The sequence below is a fragment of the Tinamus guttatus genome, unplaced genomic scaffold (assembly GCF_059628265.1).
Source record: "Tinamus guttatus ecotype Peru unplaced genomic scaffold, ASM5962826v1 Tinamus_guttatus_pri_ptg000383l, whole genome shotgun sequence".
In the NCBI taxonomy this organism is placed as follows: domain Eukaryota; kingdom Metazoa; phylum Chordata; class Aves; order Tinamiformes; family Tinamidae; genus Tinamus; species Tinamus guttatus.
Window position 1 is genome coordinate 7,487,681 of NW_028288917.1, and position 17,408 is coordinate 7,505,088.

The 17,408-nt window shown below is 36.3% G+C and overlaps 1 protein-coding gene across 1 annotated transcript in view; it reads right to left on the bottom strand.

Annotated features, from left to right (window-relative positions):
* COL21A1 (collagen type XXI alpha 1 chain) overlaps nucleotides 1-17,408 on the bottom strand; it is a 63,038-nt gene that overhangs the window by 24,262 nt on the left and 21,368 nt on the right. Inside the window, exons 10-16 of the mRNA XM_010222404.2 lie at nucleotides 13,028-13,081; nucleotides 12,789-12,842; nucleotides 9,956-10,009; nucleotides 9,235-9,288; nucleotides 8,383-8,436; nucleotides 8,251-8,304; nucleotides 5,726-5,779 (exon numbers count right to left, since the gene is read on the bottom strand). Coding sequence (XP_010220706.2) covers nucleotides 5,726-5,779; nucleotides 8,251-8,304; nucleotides 8,383-8,436; nucleotides 9,235-9,288; nucleotides 9,956-10,009; nucleotides 12,789-12,842; nucleotides 13,028-13,081 — 378 coding nt within the window. The remainder of the gene's footprint in view (nucleotides 1-5,725; nucleotides 5,780-8,250; nucleotides 8,305-8,382; nucleotides 8,437-9,234; nucleotides 9,289-9,955; nucleotides 10,010-12,788; nucleotides 12,843-13,027; nucleotides 13,082-17,408) is intronic.

The following is a 17,408-nucleotide window of genomic DNA, read 5'->3' on the forward strand; positions in this document are numbered from 1 at the left end:
TAACTATCAGATAGAATGTTGAAGATGAGTTATGTTGCAAGTTAGTTATTTAAAAATATATACACCTAAGGCGAGCTTAAAAGTAATAACTGAGGGGAAACATCTGCATTTAGTCTAAAAAATGTAGTTAAGCTTACTACAATCACTGAGTAATTAAAGAAAGATTATTGAAACTATTGTGTGTCAAAGCTGTCATCACCCCCTTTCGCAGTTGGCAACAAAAACTAACAACACGTGTTATAGTAGCTCCAGAAACTAGAAAGTCATCAGAACTCTCCTGGTTTAGGGTAGGATTTGCAGGGAAAATATTAGTCCTTGTTGCTTCCCTCCTGACTGTGATGCTGCCACCTTTGAGGAGTAAGTTACTGGTGTTCAGAGGTCAGCAGCTACCTCTGACACATCTCAGATGAGCGGAAAGGCATGAAAATTAAACTTGAAGCTAAGAATTTTGACTGACTGAAACTAACCAGCTTGCTGAGTCTCCTGTGCTGATCACTTCTTTCTTTAGGATTTCCTGGAAGTCATTTCTTCTAAATGCATTACTTTGAAAGCGAGTGCTATTTCATAGTGGGCCCATTTAAGGAAATATAACATTTTATGAAATATTTTATACTCTACGAAGTATTTCCAAGAGTAGTATTAAATCTTACACAAGCCATGATCTGTTCAGCACTAACAGCCCTATTGCATATATGCATACTATAGAGTCTTCAATTTGTTTTCAACTGCAGGGTCAGAAGTATTTCATAACTATACAAACAGAAATAAAATACGAGTGTTGAATAAATGGTATCTTAATGGTCAGCTAAAACTGGTACAAAAGGACAGAGTATCTTATCTATATAAAGTGCATCAAGAAAAGGCTATCATAGTGATCACTGAAAAGCAGGTATGTGCATATGTGCAGTGTTAATATTTTACTTCCACTTATCTATCATTATACTTTTCAATCAGCATTAAAGCCGAGTGAATAACCATTGAAATATTAAGTAACTAGTGCTCCTTCTTTTATTTTTTAATGAGAAAGATAGGACTGACAAAGTAATCACACATGGTATCTTAAGTATATGTATATATATCTATCTTGAATATAGTCTTTGTCAGAAACAACTCAGCAAATAATTTTTGGTGACTTTGACCAATAAAAGCACAAAATTAGAACTACTGTACAAAAGACAAACTGAATAATACTTTTCTTTCTGAATAGCCCAGTATACCCTCAAAGCTGCTGTCTACTAATCTGTATAGTTAACATATAGTTAGCATCTCATAAAAAGTATTATTCTCTACACAGAATTCCTTTCATATTTCCACTGAGATGCAGTATAGTGTTAGGTCTTTCCCTCCTCAGGTTTATTCATTAGAATGTAGGGATAGAAGCATAACAGAATGCAACTAATGTGAAATAAAACTTGTTTCAGCAGATAAATAGATGCAGATCATTATTTTTCAGAATTTCCTCAAGTCTCAAAATATTTGCTCATTTATCTTTAAGTGAATTTAAGAAATGACCATCAATGATAAAATTTCTGCACATCTGTGCCTAAGAGGAAAGCTGCTCCATTAGCATCAGCTCTCTGTATTTCTTAGTAAGGAAGTACAGGTTACTGTTTCCTGCTATTACTATCAGGCTGGCAGGCATCTGTTCTGACAACAAGTTCTCTTAGGATTGCCTGTTCACAAGATAACTCCTTTGCTAGCAGTTTTGTAGTTGGTGTATGTTTTTTCACAGTCCCCTATGCAAAGACAGACAAGTGAGGCAAAACTGAACATAAAAAAGATTTAATTTAATTCTGAAGCACCTTGCCTCAAAAAGATGTTTCACAAGAGTCCTACTAAAGGGAATTCGATGGTAGGGAAGAGATGTGGAAAACTGTATATTAGGGATGAGGGGGCAATATTATATGGCACAGAAGAAAGAAAATGTTTTTTGTTCTTCATACTATCACACAGCTCAATCAAATACATTCCTTCCTCGGACACCTTTTCTACCAATCGCAGTACGGATACAGATTCTGTAGGATTACAAATCACTTAAGATGTGGCTTCCCAAAATACTGGCTACTTGGCTATATGACTTTGTATGTCCTATTTAAAAGATTTCTGCTTTTTAAAGCAAGTACAGTCACTTTTGTGGTATGAAGCTTTCCATATCACTAGTGTATTTGGAATAGGTGACTTAGAATTCTGCCCCAGCATAAGTTGCACATTTTGTTGACCTTAGAAAAACACTAGAAGTTGATCTAGATCCAGACTACCTAAGCATTTCAGAACAACCAAGTGCCATATGAGGAGGATCCGTGTAACAGCAGGAGATGGGTCAGAAGCTGCAAGTCAAGCTAACCTGTTGTCACTGTCACAAACAAGAGGCCACATGTGAGGCCCTGCGATGTGACCTAAAAATAAAGTTCAAACTCCACCACTTTTTAAGTGTTTGCAGCTGTATTTTGTTTGCAGCTGTATTTCTGGAGAAAAAAAAAAATGGGGGGGGAGTAAACTTTGACAGTTGCAAATGCTCAGACCTACTGCTTGTGGCAGAACAGCATAGACGAGGCATCGGCGAGGGCTACGGATCTCATGCGAACGGTGCCCAGAAGCACTCGGCTCAGAGCTCCCTTTGGCAGAACAGCAAATACGAGGAGCAAAGTCATCTAACTGCTGCCATTGAAAGTAAACTCCGACAAGATTCACTACCTACATGAAAAAGAAGAATCAGGCTGAAATTAAGCCCAAATGGATTTTGACTTTTTTTTTTTTCTATCATTTAGATAGCTGGCCTCTTTCTAATAAGGCTGTTATTTGTATTAGGAAACCTCAAAAAATTATTTACCTAAATGGTATGTCTTGCTAAAGACATACAGCTAGCCATCAATGACTGAAGTGACAATACAGCAGCACCTGGAACATGGCCCATTTTTGTCATTAGTAAGCTAACCCTGATTACTAGCTTGACTAAATGCAAAGTCAATTATTCTGCCCATGCTGTTTTTTGTGACCTAAAGTGGGCAGGAAAAAGAGGATGGTCTGCCTAGCTTCAGTTCCAGCTAGTACTTTTGAGGGAAAACAACCACATCATTTGGAATTACTTACTTAGCTCTACAACCTGTTTTTTCCTGCTCACAAATTTGGTGATTAATAAGAGCAGTAGTATACCAGAAAGTATGTTGGGCAGAATAACCAAGCTAAGAGGCGCAAAGCAATGTGAGATCAGCTGGGCTGCATGCTGCATTCTGGACAGTTGTCTCTTAATTGCTGTCTCAGGGTGCAATCGATTTGCAACCAGGGCTGCTCTGTTATTTGCTATGGCAAGAAAGATAGTCAGATTGCTATTTTTAAAAAGGCCAACTTTAAGAATTAGGCTATGGCTAACGTTCATGTGGCTGAAGGGAAGCAAGACTGCATGTATGTTTCTGTGGGCAGAAGTATCCATGGAATTCACTGAGAAGCCCCCTGTCCCAACAGGTGCAACAGCATCACCCCAGGTTTGTGTCCACCTTACGCAGCCTGTCTGGCTATAAAGGGTGAGGCAGATCAGAGATCAGACCATCTCTCCCACTCCCCTGGAGAAGACCCCACTGAATATCCAAGTGAGATATGGTGCTAGAAAACGGGCAGGAGGAAGTGCTGACACGTTCCCCATCAGAGACACAGAGGAACAGGGCTGCAAGTGACACCAGGCACCCCGCGCAGTCCCTACCACAGCACAAGGAAACACTTCTCAGCTCTGCTACAGACTTTTCCCTTTGACTTGCCAGCCTATTACACACTTCTTTCCGTATCGGCCCATGTCTCATGGCACGAAAGCCAACCAGTCCCTCCTTGGGCTGCAAATCCCAGCGGCTCAGTCTGAGGAGGGCTTTTCCCACGGCCCGAGCATGGCTGCACACAGATGTCCCTGCTCCTGCTCCAGGCAGATGGTGCCCACACTGCACACGTGATGTGGTGCCATGCCAGCACTGTGACACAGCATCGGACCGGGGGGCCAACAGCTCCTGCTGGCCACCCCTACACAGGCTTTGCACTCTTCTAAAGAAATCCCACCAACTATAAGTGAAGCCTCTGCAGTGCAATCTGCCTTGCCCACTTAGTACTCTGCAAATATGGTGTAGATTTTTACATATTGAAAGTCTTTCCCTATATTATTTTATGGTTATTTTAAACGACCCTGTAGTGATTTTAACATTTTAAAACTGCCACTTTGTTTCTCTTCAGAAAAGAAGTGTGTAATATAAATAATTTACATTTTGTTTAAATTGTATTATTAAGCATTATTATTAATTTTAAATCAAAATCTAACTCTTTAGATAAAACTCAGACTTAATCAAAACCATGCTGTTGAAGTATTAAATATTTAGCATACTCAAGCTTATAAATCCCTTCTTCCTATTTATTAAACTAATTTTTAAAAGTTAACTATGATTAACTAGCATTCTTTAATGAAAAGAAACATAAACAGACTATGTTGAAGAATACATGTCTTGCTACTGTCTTAACAAATTTGTAAAAAGCAGTATACTATAAAACCTTCACTTGCATTTTATTGCTTTTATTTAACATTTGCTTTCAGTTTTTATTACATGTGAAGATTTTATGAAGAGTGTAAAAGGTTAATACATCTTAGCACATCACATGGTTACTTGGAGCTTAAAGAGAAGAAAAAACAAAAGCCAAGTGAGGAATTATGTGTATTCTTCACTTAAGCCAGCCGAGTGGGAAGGAAACCTCTTAGGAATAATTGCCCAGTATTTTGCAGTGTATTCACAGTGTTCTTAGGAGGGTTTGGTGAATAAATAAATAAACTAAAGGAAAGAGCTTGAGCATACTTTAGTTTGGATTGCTATTTCCATCTCTGAGCCAGCAGAACACTCCACCAGGTTTCAGTACCAGATAATACATCTTGCTTTTCATAAGGTGTCACATTCAGTACTCCAGAAGTTCCTGAATGCATTTTCTCATCTTTTGGTGAGAAATGCAAGTCATCTGGAAGGCAGTGGTTCACCAACTGAGCTCCATTTACCACTCGTGGTCTACAGAACAGTTACTGGCGGTTTGGAGACAGCTGGCTCTTTCTCAGTGTTCCAAGATTTCAGCTGTTTCTACAGATATCTTGGCTCCGTTGCATAAAGCAAAGCGTAGTGGCCTGAAGGAACAGCTGGAAACAACGAGGACCCAGCCTAGCTACTACATACAAAGAAGATCTAAAAGGAGCTGCCCTGAAGAGCTGTCTGAGCACCCACAATGCCTTGGGAAACAAGCAAAACAAAAAGGCCAGCAGCATTTTCACCTGGTAAAACCAGAGAAGACCAAGACAGCATAGAGAGTGTGACAAGATGCAAGGAAGCAAATGGCCAAGAAAACTGGGCAAAGGGGAAAAAAGGATGGTAGTCCGTGAAGAAGACAACCCATAGCAATTGAGTAAAAGGATATATCCCATATTGCAGAAAGGAGAATTAAGAATACCCATAAGAAGGCAACAGTGGGATAACTTTATACTATATATGAAAAGTGGTATGTAACAGGAATATATTTGAAAATCTTTTCTTAAAAGGCACCTTTGACTTCAAACACTTCATTGCATTCTTTTACAAAATGAAAATTTAAAGATGAATAACAAGAAAGAAAAGCACAGTAATCAATTCAAAATCAGAATGAGTGAGATACGAAGTGCAGCATCCATTAACAACAAAACAATATGTAAGGGTATGTCAGCAATTTAATCACTTACAGGTTCTCCTCGATGTCCCTCTAGTCCTGGAGATCCAGGCTGTCCAACTTCTCCCTTTAAAATGAAAAAATACTGTTAATATGTTATAAAAAAATTCTTCCCATGAAAAAAATTGAATTCAAATAGTAAGTTTTTATTCAAAATAATATTCTAATAAAACGGAAAACAAACACGATAAGGGCTTCTTCAAAATCTCTTGAAATATTTTGGAATACGGTTTTGTCAATTCAAAATTTTCTCATATATTGTCCAACCAAAAGCTGTTAAACAGTTTGCAAAAACAGATCAAAGATCATTTTCTTTTGAAATCTGGGAAGAGTGGAAAGGCAGTAATTGGTTGAAGGGCAAATGACAGCAATAAAATGACAATATTAAAAAAGAAAAGTGTGGCAAGTGTGAATGGAAAATTATAGATTTTAACTCTGCTGGGAAATGAATCAAACTTTACTCTTTGAAGTAATAATAAATGGGAACAAAATGACTATAAAAGGACTAAGAATACTTCATCCTCTCAAAATTTTGGCATTTTGTGCAAAAATGTCAGGAGAGAAAAAAAATCTGCATAATTCTTAAAATCATGCCCAGAGATTTGGTTTCACGACAAAGCAAGCTATTGCTCTGTAGTCTTTATGCTTCAAATAAGGTTTAGCCAAAGTTTTGACAAATCTGTTTATAAGATAGGTTATTCTCAACTATCTAGTTTGCCCAAACTCTCAAACTAGTTTAAAATCATCATTACCAGAAAAATACCAGAAATTTGTGGTTAAATAGCAAACTAATCACAGAGTGCTTTGGTACTGGTCTATGACCATCCAATTCTGCTTAATGCTGAATGTTTTATATACATGGTTTTGCTCCATGCCAGCTTGCCCCTTCCAAGAAACGTCCAGGCGTAGGATACTTGAAGGATAGCCTAAGTAAGTCAGGCATTGATCTCTAAAGGTCATGTGAATGAGGCCACCTTATTTTAGAAGCAGAAGCCATGCTCTACTACCATTCTTCATGGGCAGTTTGTAGCGTTTTTTTGTTGTTGTTATTTTTTAATAACAGTAGATGTAACCAATGACACCATACAGTCTATTGTCCTAAGAGTTGGTACAACTAATAGTCTGAAAAATACTTCAAAACTCTTCAAAATTACAGTAGTACCAGACATGATCAAATCACTATGGTCTTACTCAAAATATACAGACCGTCCAAAAAAAAAAAAAAAAAGAAAAATTATAAAATAACTCCAGAGATGGAGTACATAAAAAATGGACAGATGAATGAATACATATAATAAACTGGAAATAATTCATTTAAAATAATAAACTGGTCTTGAAGCCACAATGGGTAGCTTCTGAGTTCAAAGCCACACTTTTTTTTCCCACATTCTTTCTCAGAACAAATACTGTAAGAGAATAGGAAAGCTCCAGGAGAAATTTCCTTTAAAGGCAGCCTGTTTGTTACTGCTTTGAATTTGATTTTGAAGCAATTGAAGCAGTTTTGAATTTGAAGCAATATTTTATAGCAAGCAGATGCTAAAGTCAAGCTGACAAAATATTTGAATGGAGAATACAGCTTCTGTTAACTACTGTATTGTAATGAGTATGGCATAGTTTTATACTACTGTATTTGAATTATGTAAAATAGTCAGGAGAAAAATCTTTAAGTTTGAATATAGACTCATGCAGCCAACAGACTATATAAATAACTCGATATGGTTTAAAAGGATAAATATAATTTAATATACCCTCCAAATTCATGCTTTATCAATGTAATACTCCATCACTGATAGTTGATACTGTCATTATTATATTAAGAAAAGCATCTAATATATCCAGTATAATAATTATATTATTATGATCAATATTATATTATTATGATCATATTATATAGTTGCTATTATTATTATTATCATATTACTATCACAAATCTAATATCTAATTCTTTTTCTTCTTCCATAAGTACCAGAGGAGGAACTTCTCCTTCCACTTAGCAGAGCTATCTGCACACAGACACAGGAAATAAAGACATTTAGATGACATGCAGGTGATCAGGCTCCCATAACAGCCTACAGTAATCTAGCCAACACAGTCTGTGGATCCTTGATCCATCTGCTAGGTCAGGAGCTCAATTCATTGCTCCCACACATGGGCATTTGATCATATTTGAGATACCCAAAGTTGGCCTCCACTCCCACTCCAGAAAGGTGCTGGTTTTCTGCAGCTCTTGTGTCAGATTTGGTAGCTCCTATAGGGTTGCTTTTGATGCTCTAAGACATCTCAAATGGCACTTCAAACCTGTCTACATAGACAACTGGGCCCTATGAGTCGTCTTTATCTGAGCTGAATTGCCCTCCAGACTCCACTGATTTGAAAGGTGATGTAGGTATTCGCTATACCCATAGGAACAGTAGAATTTGGGTGTTTAAGACTTCTCTGATTTCCATTCTGAGTATACAATGTATTCCAGATTTCAAACAGAATTTATTATTCCGAGTGCACTAGGATGTATTGTCTTCACTCGACGTATTTACATACCTTGAAACCAGGACTTCCCGGCAAGCCATCTTTTCCACTTCTGCCAGGGTCTCCCTGTGGCAATAATTAACAGTCATCAGTAGATGAACTAATAAATTAAAATTAAAGGCAAACTGCCTTTACAGAACTTACAGATCGCCCAGGCATTCCTGGAAATCCTGTATCACCTTTCTCTCCTTTTGAACCCTGAAAAATCAAACAAATCAAATGTTTACGTTGAGAACTCTTAGCACATTTAGTCAGTAATTCATATATGTTATTTCCTTGTTTTGGAAGTTTAATGAAGATATGTTTTGTTCTTTACACAGAAAGCAGTCTAATAATAATTATTATCTGTTACATAACTGTAAATATCTTCTAAAATATAGAAATGTGACCAGAGACCCTCTTTCAAATTGCCTTAGACTCTAGACCAATAAAAAAATGAAGAAAGTGTAAGGATTGGTAAAATTAAAGCCACACATTGGTCAACCTAAATATCATCTCTTATACATTGCTTTATATGTCATTTTTCATAACATATAAAACAATATATTTTTTCTAGCATGCTAACATTACTACAATCATATACTTCCTCTCCTTTCCCTCCCTTTCTTTCTCTCTCTCCCTCTTCTTTTTTATACAGTGCATGTACATGGCTATATATTAAAGAGCTCACACTTTTTTTAATATTCCAAGTATACAAGTTCCTTATTCATAAGGATCCATAAGCATATTTGTAATCAAAAAAATATATTTACAAGCAATTTGTATTAAATGGAATTATATAGATATGTTGACAGAAGAAAGAAAAACTTTCCAAGATATGTGTATAAGATGAGCAGGAGAGTCTAGTATTAGTAGTTAAAATATATGCATTGTCTTCAGTTTAAGTTTTTCTTAGTTAGGACTACAGAATCAAATTCTCTATGAATAAAATCTATTGTAAAATATGAATAATGTCAATAAAATGATGTCATTTTCTTTTTAAATTTTTTTACTTGCCTTTTTGCCATATATTCCCGGTACTCCTTGATCTCCTTTAGGACCTCGTTCTCCCTAAACAAAGTAATATGTGTGAATGAGTTAGTCTAAAAATATAACTATTCATATAAATATATATATATAAATATATATATATAAAATATAGAAGACCTAAAACAAACTGGGCAAAAAACACCATTTTATATTATAAATATATGCACAAGACATTAAATGCACATCTTGAATTTTCCAACCTCTCCTAAGGGAAGAGGCCAGAACAAAAGATGAGCCAAAGCACTTGGAATGCCTCACCACTTCATATAGGTAGACACATAAATTCAAATTTAGTTCTTTGAAAAGTACTGACTTCAAGAAAATTATATAATTAATCATTTCATGATTTTGATACATTATATATGATGAAGAAGATTTTATGCGGTATTAAAAAAAGTTTCAAATTCATAAAGACACTCACAAAGCAAGACAAAATGAAAAAAAGAGCAATTTACATTGCTATTGATAGATTGATTAAGGCCCATGTCTTGAATGACCTTTCAATTCCAATTCAGCATCAGATCAGATTTTACAGATACAGATTTCATCTGTTACAGATAATACACTAACATTATATAATATAATATAATATAATACTATTGTATAAACTTATTCTTTTTTAAAATTAAATTATAAAGCAAGGCAGATACATGAATACCATAGCAGAGTTATGTTATTTAATTTCAACCTTTGGTGCTGGCATCCCATGTAATCCAGGAAAACCAGGAAGTCCACGGTCACCCTAAAATAGCAAGCATATTTGAAAAAATTATATCTAAAATAACCATATTAGGATAACATTCATAACTCAAATGCTCAACAAATAGTGGAAACACAGTAAGTGTCAGCATATCCGGTATGCAACACTGGTAAACTGACTGAGGAGAGCTTGTTGGTCTTCAGGTAATTATCACCTTATTTGACTTTGAACATTCTGCAATCTCTAACATGTCACATGGAGCCTAGCCTTATTTTCCCAAATAGGATCTTAAGATACTTTTCCATGGATAAATGCTGGATTCTTAGCAGCTCATATGGCTACTACAAGTTCAAAACTAAGATTCTGTGATCTACTTTTCATCATAGACATCATAGAATGCTTAAGGTTGGAAGGGACCTCTAGAGGTCATCTAGTCCAACCCCCCTGCACACGCAGGGTCACCTAGAGCACATGGCACCGGGCTGCGTCCAAGCGAGTTTTGAAGATCTCCAGAGAAGGTGACTCCACAACCTCTCTGGGCAGCCTGTTCCAGTGCTCTGTCACCCTCACTGTCAGGCTTTTTGGAGTTGTGACATCTCTACCATCCATTTCTCATGTCTCAAGAGCAGGGAAATTCGCCAAGATCAGGATGTCTTTGCTTCTACCTCTTCCCCAAAACACCTCAGGCTTAGTGACCTTATCAAATTTCTCACCAGCTTACTCTAGATGAGTAATTTATTCAATATTAAGTACTTTTTCTAAAAATTGAACAAAATAAAACCAAAATAAATTATTAAACAACTTCAGGCACTTTGATAAATGAGTTCTCATTTCAGAAGAAAGCTTGCACTCTGTAAAAGCAGTTGACAATGGAAAACACAAACTGAAAAATCAACCCAATCCTTTTGGGAAGCTTCCAATAGCTATTAAAAATTAACAGATAGCTCTGTTTATAAGATCGGTCTTTCTATTCTCCTCAAAACTGTCAGTTGTCAGGAATCCCAAAGCTTTTGCTGTTGGTACTGGAGATATTTATCTAATGATTTGCCTTCAAACTCCCTTGAGCTATTATAGCAGAAGGCTAAATTATAATTTGGCACTACCTGGTTAGAAACAATAAAAGCAAGATAAGTTGCTCTTTTCAGTAAATGAATTTATTTCAGTCAGGACACAGGGTCAAACTCCAAATAATTTTAGCCAATCACAACAGTTTCTCTCTGTTAATATCTACTGAATTTTTATTGTGCAATAGTTTTCAATTTGTTTAGTATCTTTCAAACATAAGAAAAGAATATTAAGTTATGCTTAAGATTTTGTTTTTCAAGATCATATTTCAAGTTTTGGCCCAAAGGGCAACAGGTAAGACCCCTCAGCAGCATTTATCAAAATCATTCAATGCCCAAGCAGATTTGGAGGTCTGTCACATATTCACAGGAGACAGATACATGACCACAGAAATGACAGCTTGTCAGCTAATGCTGTGAGACATCTCGCTCAACAAGTAAGTTCTGCAAACAGCCAATGCAAATGGAATGTAATTCCAAAAGTCAGCAAAGTTTATTTATAAACTCGTCATGCTTCCGTTTCTCCTTATTGCAAGAAGAATGGAGCCCTGATTTCTGTTGCAAATGGTGGTATTGGACAGACTGAAACACTTGGCAATGGAAATAGTTTTAAATAGTTGCTATAGAAACTTTACAAGCAATGGGATGAAATTTAGAAAATTTAGGCTGAATCATCAGGAAAAAAATTCTAATGGTAAGACCTACTTTACCGTGGAAGTTTTCTAAAAAAGTGGTGGAACTCCCATTTCTTGGCACATTTTAAACAAGGCTGGACTACACATTAGGAAATATTCTATCTGTCAAATCCCTGCACTGCCAGAAGAATAGTGGTTTTCTTCATCAGTGATATCTTACTCTCTGCACATGGCCCAGTACTGACTGATCAATTAGATTAATGTAAGATTCCTAAAGCACTGGAACACATGAACACATTTTTCAGCTTTAATCATGCATTAGAAAATTCTGCTGAAAAGGCACGAATTTAAGGACCTGCCTTTAGGAACATCAGAGGAAGGAAATTCTACAGTAAAATTTGTTTGGAAAGCAAGCGTTTATTTTACAAAGAAGAAACAATAAACAAGATTGTATCAAAACGTACTTTAAACTTTTCTAAATATACTTTTCAAAGGGAAAAAGTGTAAGAGAGCATGAGGGAAGAGTGGGCATAGATAGTCACATGTCAAGGAGACCTGCCAACAGCCAGTGGCTAGTTTATACATTGTGTATATGGGAGATCCAGATTCAAGTTCATCCTTGATTACCAAAAGAGACTTATATATGAGCTTCCACATCTGTCTTCCACAAGAATTTTTCCAAAGAACACTCTGGTTTCAATTAGTCAGTATTTTCTGATGAAAAATGCCATCCAAAAATTGTTACATAGCTCATCTGGATGATCATTAATAAGGTCCAAAAGAGATAGAAAGTAACTATTCTGACAGATGTCTGTATCACCCTTCCAGGTAACAATATTTAGATACGCTTTCTAAATATAAATCATTCAGTGCAATAAAGGTGTAACTGGCAGTGCTAAAGCCTGCATAAACTTTATTAAATAAGGCAGACCAGATGCAGAATTCAAATAACACCCTAAATTTAGAATTCTTATAACCTCTTTATTAGCTTTCTAGCAAACAACTTTCACAGAAGCTTCATATGGAAACATGGAGACTCTTAATTGTACCATCCAAAAAATGACAAGAATAACATTTGTGTTTTTGTTGTTGTTGCTGTTTTATTTTTGTTTTCGTTTTTACCTTAGCCCCATCTTTCCCTGGCTCTCCCTTGATACCTGGTAAGCCACGTGGTCCCTAAAAGAGAAAAAAATGAAGAATGACTTCAAATACTAACAAACTTTGATAAGAAACAAGGCCACAAATCTAAGTATATGACAAAGACTGATGTGTCATTCTCAGTGACGAAGGGTGGAAATCAAGAGGGAATTCACAGGATTTGCTTTAGACTTCTAGACTCGAGGAATGAAACAGGAACTTACTTGAACTCCTGGTGTTCCTGGGATACCTGGATTTCCTGCTGATCCTTGATATCCCTAATGAAAGGAAATGAAGACTTGTAAGTTGTCATAAGTTATATTCACAAATACCCAACATCTATTTAAGGAAAAAAATAATCCTCCTAGTTATTAGAGAAACTGGCCTTTTAGGGCACAAAGTTTTCAATAGCTGCTATCAGAATCTTATATTTCAGATTTAGATTTCAGTTGAATGAAGCTTTCACCTCTGCATCTGAAATCTGCAGCCTCTATTTTTTATGCAAAGTGGTTTTTTTCAGGCAGCAAGAAAAATGCCTTTTTTATATTTCAGAATTGTTACATGAGAATGTAACAAATATATTGTTTTATTCTCCATTATAAGAAAAGAACAAATTGACCCACATACTTTTTTTTTTTTTGGATCTCCACAAAAATGACTAAGGAATGCCAGGGCTTTTAAAGGCTTATTTCGAGGTACAGGAATAAGCTTTAACAAACAGCGTATGTTCTAATACATTATGCAGCCAGTTTTATAATGTCTTTAAATAATAAGCATTCCATTCTGAATACCACAAACTTAGCTATGAACTTAAAGGCATGTAAGAGGCTACACAAACTGAAAAGTAATTTGAATCCCTGGGACTAGAAAAAGAAATAATTTGCAAGTTAAGGAGGGAATTTTAGGAACCCTTCACTAAAAATCAAGCAGAAAGAGAGAATTTTAACAGAACCTAAAATATATGCTGGTGAATTGCATAAATGTGTGTTCATCTTTGCAGGGAGTCATTTTTTTCTACACAAAATGAGCAGTGTTTTAGAGGAACCTTTTAATATGAGGAGGTGATTGAAGAAAAGGGGGGTTAGCAAACTCCATCAAAACACATATGACTCCAATGGACAAAATGAGCTACAAAGAAGTGTTATTTGTGTGTGTGAAAAAGACAAAAAATGAAAAAAATCCTATAAAATTCTGAGGGTATTTGGCTCAGACCCTTTAATAGGCAGCTCAAACTAAATGAAAACTTTATTTAATTTTATAAATGTCATAAAATGGACTATGCAATTTCAGGAATCCCAGAATTTTATTTGAACTGAAAGAATTAATAATTCCATTTTTAAATGAGTTTTCAGGCTTAAAGGAAAAAATAGTACAAAGCTTAATGGGCATTTCCACACTTGTACAAGCAGATAGCAGTACCATTTTATAAGGGAGGCAACTTGGATGCCTGGCTTGTTCCTTCTATCAGACCTGACTAGAAATAATAAATACAGCTAAAATTATTTGCCATGCCCTCTTCCCAGAAGACGTCTGAGCAGATGCCCGGAGAGGCAGCTGGTAATGTTTAGCACAGAAGTAAACAGAATTCTAGATCTCTGTCATACATGGATCCTTTATCAGGCATTTCACTCCTCCTGCCCAAGGCTGCTCTAGCAAAACCAGCTTTAGCTGTAAACGCAGTAGCATTCCCAGCTTGCTTATAAGCCTCTTGAGTAGCTGAAACAATCCACTAAGCCAAAAATGCCTTCTTAAAAGTTTGTCCTTTTATTTCTGCTCCAAAAAAAAGCAAAAAGTTTATACAACTTCCTGTAAGATATAGGCCTATATAAATAAAACTTCAGTTCACATTTTAGATCTCTGAAATGCAATTTCCCTTCCTTTTCCTTCTTACTGAGAAATGGCAGAAAGAGAGGAGGATAATCTCCTGGATGAACTGAATTTCAAAATTTGGCAGATGAATGGACAATGGCAGAAGAGTTTTCAGGTTACAAAACTGTCTATTTAGCTCTGAGCTAGATCTTGTAATGTGATTTTAGAGTAAGTCAAACACATTGTCAGTATGCTTGTGAAATGGAAAACCGGAACAGAGAAGATGCAAAAGGAAATTCCCCGAAACTTCAGAATCAACGTGACAGATAAAACCTGTTTTGACAAACTGAGAACACCTTTTATAAATGCTGACAACTCACGTTCATAAAAGCTAATCACCTCTTTGTATGATAACCCATTTGTCAGATTATCAATCAGGAGTGACATATTACTTCCTTGCTATCTATTTGCATAGCTTTCTTCTGTCCCCATAGATAACCTTCATTGTATACTTATCCATCACTCGATTTAAAAATAGTTACATCCTAAATTACAATAGTCTTTTGCAGACTGTCAGCCTACATGCTAAAGTCTGCTCTTTTTAAAGAAAAATCTGACAGTAAAGTCAGATTATGTCCTTTTAGCTCAATCTCAAAACCCTCAGCAGGAGTACATACATGACAGACCCCATCCGACCAGCTGTGCCACAGTATTTTATATTTTATGTAAAAGGGACAGAAGTGGAAATTCTTCGTCATCTGACACAGAGCCAGTTTGGGATTGTAGATTCACTTTCAGATAAGGTGCAATCATTTAATTTGTCACAAAATAGCTTATTTCACCCCCCTCCCCTTTTTTTTTTTAATTTGCTCTTGGTCTTCTCTCATGAACTTGTCAGACGGACATACAAAAGGTGTGAAAGTGTTAATAGTTAAGCCTGGATCTGATGATACCCAGTTCTGGATCCAGCTGCCTACGTTTTACACACATAGTGTGTAAGTGCTATGCAGTGCTAGGAGACACACAAAATCTGCAGGAGGAATTCACCTGTCTGAAGCAGCAGCTGGAGGCATGACAGGGCACCCTAGGGCATACAAAATGACACTAGTTGCCTATATTTAGGTAAATGAATCCCACCACTTCGGAGGTATATTTGATAAGTATCTATTAACTAATATAGGGACTAGACTATCAATACCTATGTAAACATGTAAACACTAAATGTAGGGATCTTAAACTTAATTCCGTATATAATGACTCAGAATGTCAATGATATACAACAAGAATCTGAGATGCTTGATTTTGTACCAAATGGTCAGGTATTCTAAAAAATAGAGGCAAAATTTAGAGTAATTTGGATATGTGAACAAAATGACAAAAATTTACAAATAACGGGGCAAAAAAAATGTAAAGATTATTTAGGCCAAAGAAATTATATAAAGAGCATAGACAATTTAGCAATACTAACATAGGCAGGGAAATAGAAGCATAGCTGGAAAACTGAGGTTGAACTATAGAGGGAAAAAATGAGCAAGAAAGACATATGACAAGTAATAATTCCAAAAAGCGTTAAGCTGCAGTAGTAGATTAAATCTCAGAAGTTTAGCTTTTTTACCCCTGCATGACTAAAGGATGGAATTCAGACGGCACTCATGGGTGAATCACATGAGAGAAATAAACAAAATAGAGATAAAAATAAAAATAAATAAAAATAAAAGAGGAGGTCCTGATAAGGTAGTGCCAGTTGTTCTGCTCACTTCCTTACTGAAAAGCTATCTACCAACACACACACATGATCCAAGGATGACAAGAGGGTTACTTGGGCAAGACTTATGAGGAAAAAGTAAACAAATGTAATTTGGCTAGGAGCAACCAAAGATCAACAGTAACAGTCTAAAGATATCTAAAGACTGTAAACACCAAGTAAACAGAACTATTTAGGGTGATGTAACTAAGTGTAATGGAATTCAACTGTGAAAGAAAATTCTGACTTGATGTTAGGGAAATATCCTAACAGAGAGGTTTATTGACTGCATCTGTGAAACAGTCTCTTGTGGAAAACGCTTAGTGCATTTAAAATTCAATTCTCTAATGCAAAAGAAGAGAACCTTTTCATACTTTGTTACGAAATACATTACACCTTTAAGGTTAGAAAGTCTTATAGTTGTTCACTGTTTATCCGTAACTCAAATGTATGGTCATGGTATATCCCTAATCCTCCTGGGCAATATTCCTACGGCAAATAAAATTATTCCTGTGAGGCTACAGAAATGTTAGCAAATGTCTGATGTTCTTGAATTTAGTATTTTAGCCTTTGTTGGAGAAACTGTGTATCACTGAACATCTTTGCCCTAGGTCTTGCTTCCTTCCTCCATCAAGAAGTTTCTTTTCTGCTCTCTCCCCGCAAAAACCCTCCTGAACACTTTTCCGTGCTTTCCGTACTCATCTGTCTACTGCTCTTTTATTCCTGTCCCTCTGGACACACTGAACAGACAGCTGGTACTCTCTTTAGACCATGTGCCTTCCTCATTTCTGCAGGGTTTTCTTCAAGTTCACAGTTCCACTGGTACCTCAGGAGACCAAGTGGCGGGTCATCTCCGCTCCCCTACATCTCTTACGTAGCAAAGGGCCAGTACAAGGACTTCTTATGTTCATCTACTTCCAGAGCATACCAGGACTGTCTCAGCAACGATGTCCCTACAGCTACATATATTAAAACATGAAAATGAGGGTCAGGTTCAGCAATGGATCACAAGGTTAAATGAACGCAGCTTTTGCCCTCCCACCTTCATTTGA